This window comes from Protobothrops mucrosquamatus, unplaced genomic scaffold (genome assembly GCF_001527695.2).
Source record: "Protobothrops mucrosquamatus isolate PMUCROS unplaced genomic scaffold, P.Mucros_1.0 scaffold10106, whole genome shotgun sequence".
Classification (NCBI taxonomy): Eukaryota; Metazoa; Chordata; class Lepidosauria; order Squamata; family Viperidae; genus Protobothrops; species Protobothrops mucrosquamatus.
Genome location: NW_015395893.1, coordinates 1 through 6,492, shown reverse-complemented (window position 1 = coordinate 6,492; position 6,492 = coordinate 1). Strand labels below are relative to the sequence as shown.

Here is a 6,492-nt window from a genome sequence, read left to right as displayed (position 1 = left end):
TGCCTGTGCTCGATCGGATTCGCTTCGGCTCGCCCTCCAACTGCTCTCTAGGCGTCTTTTCCGGCGCTTCATCTCTCTCAGCTCCTCGGTAAACCAGGGAGCCAGTTGAGATCTGCGCCGGGTCAGAGGCCGCAAAGGCACGACTCGGTCCAATGCTGCGGCAGCGGCCACTTCCCAGGCCGCCGCCAAATTTTCAACCGAATCGTGAACTAGGTCCTCAGGATATGGCCCAAGCTCCGTCAGGAACCTCTCTGGGTCCATCAGGCGCCTGGGGCGGAACCATCTAGGCGGTTCCTCCTCCTCTTCTAGTATTAAAGAGATACTTAACAAATTAGGTCATTAACTGAAGAGTAGCGGTTCTGAATATTCATATAAAAATGTTTGGGCAATATAAGGATAGGCCATAAAGTTTGTCCTTCACTAATTTTTATATTTTTATATTGAGGTTAAAATAAGGGACTGTGTGGGACCTCAAAAAAAAAAGGTATACTTCTAATAGCATGCTATATTTAACAAGCTACTGAGTCAGATTGTTAGAAGATTAGAAGGGTAAGGACTTGGTAGGAGCTGCTTTTTAATTTTTATTTTTGAAAGAGAATTTATTGAAAAGCAATAGAAATCTAAACAGGATTAATTTCACTTTTCTACCTCTTTCAGATTGTTAAGATAGACTCTTCTGTTTTTCATTAATGGCCTCACTGTGAACAGGCACGATGGATGTTAATTTTCTGGAATACTCAAACAGCTAATGCTTTCCCAACCAAACTCTGGTTCTCTCCCGGGGATGAACATAGTATTATAACATATGTGATTTGCTTATTTTTTATAAAATTATTTTTATTTGTTTTTTATAAAATAAGCTGAATTCTTACAGCTATATCATTTACTACACAGATAAACACTAAAGTTTGTACTATATATGAACAATGCTGATAATGTATGAGAGAAAATAATATATATTATAAATTTTATCATCTATTATTTATGTATTACTATATACATCAGGTAAAACAATGCATAAAACACAATGTATTGTATCATGGTTTTACTGAACATCTTGAGCTGACATCCATTATCTACTGGAAAAAAAGTGATAAAGCCCCAAGATAATTGGCTCCATTAGGAGTGAAAGTATCCAGAGAATAAATCTTTCTCTCCACCACAACATAAGAATTAAGCAGCATCTTACAATGGTGAAAGTTTGTAAACATTTTAAAAGGTTCTGCAATTGTGCAGTATTATAACTTGTGATGTGAACTTCACCTGAGTTGTTAATAGTTAAGATTCTGATTAAACAAGCAAAATACTGTATTAACTACATTTAATAACATTGATGGTCTTTATTAGAAAATGTACGTGGAATTTTAAATACGATAACTGGTGTCACTTCCTTTAGCAGAATTACTTCAACCAACTATTTTCAGTACCTGTTAATCAATCCTGCTCATCTTTCTAAAGGTGTTTTGGTCATGAACTGCTTCAAGCTATTGCTCCTTTGATACCTCTTGCCCAATTTTAGTTGGATGAAGGTCAGGGTTGTTATTTGGCTATTCTAAAATGTCAGATTTCTGTCTCTTCGGCCATTATGCTGTAAATTCATGTATGTGTTGTTAGAAACACAAGGCACCTTTGTTAAATTTTGGCTTGCAGATGGATACACTAAAATTATCCAATAGAATTTGCCAGTATAATAAAGAACTGTCCAGATCCTGAGATTTCCACTGCTGTGCTTCGCTCCTGGAATAACATCCCTTTGTTAAAATGCTTTTTTTTTTCATTTTCCGCAAACATAATGGTTCTCATTAATGTCCAAAAGTTCACTCTCATCTCATCTGTCCACAGAAATTAGTTCCTCTAGTCTGCTAGATCAAGGTGATCTTTAGCCAAAGATGAAGTTATATTTTCTCAATTATCTGCCTGATAGAGGTTTAAGTCTTTGATACTGGTTTTGTAGTCCTTAGAGGAACAAAAGTCTGTATTGAGGTCTACAGATATATTTTGATCAGGGCCTCATTTGTTTCCATAGTCATGTATTCTGAAAAGGAGTCTGATGGTGGCAACCAACTTTTTTTCCCAGTAGATAATGGATGTTGGCTCAAGATACAGTACGTTGTGTTTTATGCATTATTTTACCTGATGTATTTAGTAATAGGATATTAAACTCTGGTCACATTGTAAGTCACTGTACTGTAGGACAAAAGATAGTTCTAACAGATTTACAATTTTTCCCTTATCATACTACTTTTTCCCAACAGTAATGAAAGACAGTTATCACTTAAAAGGAAGAAGGGGTAGATTTGAAGTGCAACTAGGTCTATTTCTTCAACTTGGTGACATTAGGTATTAAGAGGCTCTAGACTTTTTCTTTTCTTTTCTTTTCTTTTGGCATATATTTAATAGAATAATTCATCTCCATAAGTATTTTGATCTCCTTGATTTTTTTTAAAATTTTGAAAGATTTTTCTTCCCAATTTTAGGTTGAAGCACCTTTGGAGGAAGCGATTAAGTTTTTAACTCCGTTGAAGAATTTGGTGAAGAACAAAATAGAAACCCATCTTTTTGCCTTTGAAATTTACTTCAGGAAAGGTAAATGAAAATTACTACAGCCTGGAATGAGCAGTGGTATATTTTCAGGTGTAAAGTCATTTTTCTAAAGAGAAACATGCAGAATTTGGAAAGAACATGAATTTATCAATTTTCTTTACTCTGTACTTTTTTGTTTACCTTGAATTATTCATATATAAATGTGCATGTGCACAGTGGTCAAACCTTTCCCAACTATTTAAAAATTACATTCAGCTTGAAAATATGGTAATTGAATAAAATCTGTATTATTATTTAAGCATTACTTTATGTACATTAGTCACTATAGCTTAAGCAGGAGTCAGCAATTTTCACAAATAAAAATAAAATCAAATAGGAAAATTAGTCAAAGTCTGACTAGCCAAATTAAAACACCCAAAATCCTGTAACATTTGATGGACTCTTTAAGATTTTGATAATATTAAAAACATTTAATATAAATATTTTTAATTTAAGGCTGTGTTTTATTGATTCAGTCTGAGATGCCTGCTGAGCTATTTGAATAAAGATTTCCTTAACTTTACCTTGGTTAAAACTATGCCATATGCAGTTCAGTGCTAATAGTAAGAGTGTACCTGTCAGTTAAGTACGTTTTGGCCAATATGCCATAATTACAAAGTCCAGTTTTGCCACATACAGGTTCTCCTTATTCTGTGCCAGTTGTAAGTTGTTCACATCTCACCAGCTATGATATATATGATCTGTACTATACTGACAACGAAGTCAGGATGTATATGTTTATTCTAATTCTAATTTCAAATTGTATTTATACTTGTAAAGCATAATTGGGTGTTCTGTTTGCATTTCTGATTATGGAAATTATTTTGTCATTTTGTCTCAAACAGAAAAATTTCTTCTTATGCTACAATCTGTGAAGAGAGCATTTGCTATTGATCCTAATCATCCATGGCTTCATGAGTGTAAGATACATCTCTTCAGCAGTGGTATGAAGCTATCTTATGTTATCTAGTAGTCAAACTTCTAGAAGAGATGTAATTAGCTCTTGCTAATAAAGGAAATTAATGATTTATGCAGATACATATGATTTCTTTTTACTAATTATTGAGATATTTAAAATGACAATAGGATTTGCATAGTATGATAAAATGTACTTTAGACCAGGGCTTTTCAACCAATGGTACGGGTACCATCTGTCGTACATTGGCACCTGGCAGGTGGTACGTGACCATCCTAGAAAAGTGGTAGCGGGGGAGGGGAATGAGCTGAACCGGTGGCAGCACCGCATAAGCCTGAGCGAGAGATGGTTGGAGCTGCAGGGCTGTCAGGGCTCAGCGGAAGCGCCAGGATCAGCACCAGGCTCCAGCTGGAGCTCAGCACTGATCCTGGTGCTTCTGCTGAGCCCAGAAGAAGCGCCGATCAGCTGGAATGTTACAGCATCTCCAGGGTCTTGTGATTTACATTCAGATGCTTGGCAACTGATTCATATTTATGACGGTCACAGTGTCCCAGGGTCATGTGAAGTGACCAAAACCTGCTGCAACCACCCAGCAGACGGGAGAAATAAAAACCAAACACCCCCCCACCCCACCCCCGCTGCCAATCCTCAACAGAAATGCCCACAACAATGAAAACCTCGGACAGGAGGAAGAGCACTGCCGGGCAGGCAGGCAGGTGTCTTGCTCAGCTGTGGCTTGGGGGGCACTTTTTTCAGTGCCGTTGTAACTTCGAACAGTCACTAAGCGAACTGTTGTAAGTCGAAGACTACCTGTACTTTATCACTTTTTTCCGTTTTTGGGGGGGGTCATCAAGCTTTTTACACCTTGCTAGGCGACTGGTGGTACTTGGATATTGCCATATCCTAAAAATGGTACAATGGGTGAAAAGGTTGAAAAGCCCTGCTTTAGGCTATTAAAAATGTATATATAACTTAATGTAACAAGCTCATTTAAACATTTGTTATTGCTATGTATATTTCCAATGCGTCTTTTACTCAGTTTATCCTTTGAAATAAAGAATTATGTGGCAATTTTAAAAAAAAAATTAGTTTCTATATCTGCAAATCCATTTTTTATAAATTCAGGTAAGCAGTACTTAACAGTTTACTGAACTAAAATATTTGATGAAATACAGGAATATTAATGGGAAAGAACAATTGGCCTGAGCTTAGGTTGTTGTGAAGGTAGATTGTTGGGAAGCACTTTTTACTATGCCTTTTGAGTTCTCAATTTAAAAGATGTTAACTATTCCCAAATGTTTGTCGAAGTTCATTTTTATATCTTGTATTTCCTTGCTCAGTTATGTATCAATATTTTTATCCTCACTAAATATACAGTACTCCCCAGCACTTTCCATGTCTGAAAATCTATGATAATCCCTTTGAAATTTATATTCAGCAACAAATGTTGTCTCCTGTTTAAGATACTGTATCTTGAGTTGCAAGCAAACATAACATTCAGGCGAGCCAATTCTTTTCAGAATAAACAATATTGGGCTAGCTAAATGAATGATATGCCTCATTTTAGTCTAGTTTTATGCTGATATCATTATAATTATCAACATAAAGCCAGCCAACTTAATATTTTGTATTCTGTTACGAAGATGTAGAATTATTGGGCACAACGGAATAATCTGGATTACAGGAGAAACAGCATAACGTAATAAATCTTAAAATATTAAAGCCTAATAGATTTTTCTGAAAGTAATTCTATGTTCTTAATACTGTAGTTTCTGAAAGTAAAGATCTACAAGAAACGGTCAGGACAGTGTTGAATCAAGAAATGAACCGACTTTTTGGGGCAACTAATCCAAAGAACGTCAATGAAACTTTCCTTAAACAGCACTATAATTCTCTACCACATAGATTGTCTGGTATGTACTTTACTCTGTATTTAAATTGGCTTTAGGATTTTTAGAATGATTTGCTGTCACTTAATCATTGTTCTTCCTAGTATTTGTCCAGTGTGGTTGCTTATTTTTGTACTGTGCTCATCTAGTTCTGACAGCAGTGCTATCATTGCATAATTTGATGAGGGGTATTGCGTATCAGAAAGTTTGCTGCAGAGCCTGACACTAATTTGGGCCTGAAAGGGAGTGACTGGCCCAGGGTCAGCTGGCTTCCATGCCTGAGGGAGAACTTAAAGGAGTGGGTTTCTCCATTCCTAGTCCAGCAGCTTTGGGTACTTTTAAACAATATCATAATCATATTTAATATTAATATTTTAGTTAATATTTTAGTATTATAATAAAACATATACCATATGATTATCAATTTTGCATACTTTGGTAAGTATTTCTTTTGGGTGCAAATGAAGAATCATATGTTTGAATGCTGTCTCAAATTTAAACATGTTCTCTGCAAAGAAGTTACCCAGTGTTTGGTTCACATAACTGTTCTTAATATTAGAATTGAAATGTATTGATTCTTTGAAATCCTAAAAGACATATAGCCTAATAACTTGATTCAAAAACAGCAAAATTAAAGAACAGTTTTTAGAAATAGCCTGTCAAATGCTACAGCTTCATAGGTTTAGCAGAGAGTATTCTGAAATCAGAAATGTGAAATTTCAGTTGAAGTATTAAAATAATATTTCTGTTAAATCATTTCTGATCAACTTTTCTCATAGATAACTTTTCAAAGAGACTGTAAGAGAAAGTATAACTTTCCAAAGAGGCTGTAAGAAACCTCAAAATGAAGTTCAAAGTAGCAAAATTTGTGGCGTGTTTGTAATTAGTGAAGATTAAAAATAACCATTACCAAAGAAATAGTGAGCAGCTATGCTTTGTTCTCCCAGCTATAAAGCGCTAATAATAATTTGGGAATTGTTTCAGTCAGGTTATAAATGATACTAATTTCTGTGTCAATTTACATTTCTGATAAAGTACAAGAGATTTTTTAAGTAGAGGCTTACATTGGCTTATACGATGATTTAAATTTACCACAAGAGAGAC

The 6,492-nt window shown here is 35.2% G+C and overlaps 1 protein-coding gene across 1 annotated transcript in view; it reads left to right on the top strand.

Moving 5' to 3' along the window:
* LOC107301116 (N-alpha-acetyltransferase 15, NatA auxiliary subunit-like) overlaps positions 1-5,462 on the top strand; it is an 8,035-nt gene extending 2,573 nt beyond the window's left edge. Inside the window, exons 2-4 of the mRNA XM_015830379.1 lie at positions 2,478-2,586; positions 3,429-3,527; positions 5,269-5,462. Coding sequence (XP_015685865.1) covers positions 3,443-3,527; positions 5,269-5,447 — 264 coding nt within the window. The 5' untranslated portion in view covers positions 2,478-2,586; positions 3,429-3,442 and the 3' untranslated portion in view covers positions 5,448-5,462. The remainder of the gene's footprint in view (positions 1-2,477; positions 2,587-3,428; positions 3,528-5,268) is intronic.
* The last annotated feature ends 1,030 nt before the right edge of the window (positions 5,463-6,492 follow it).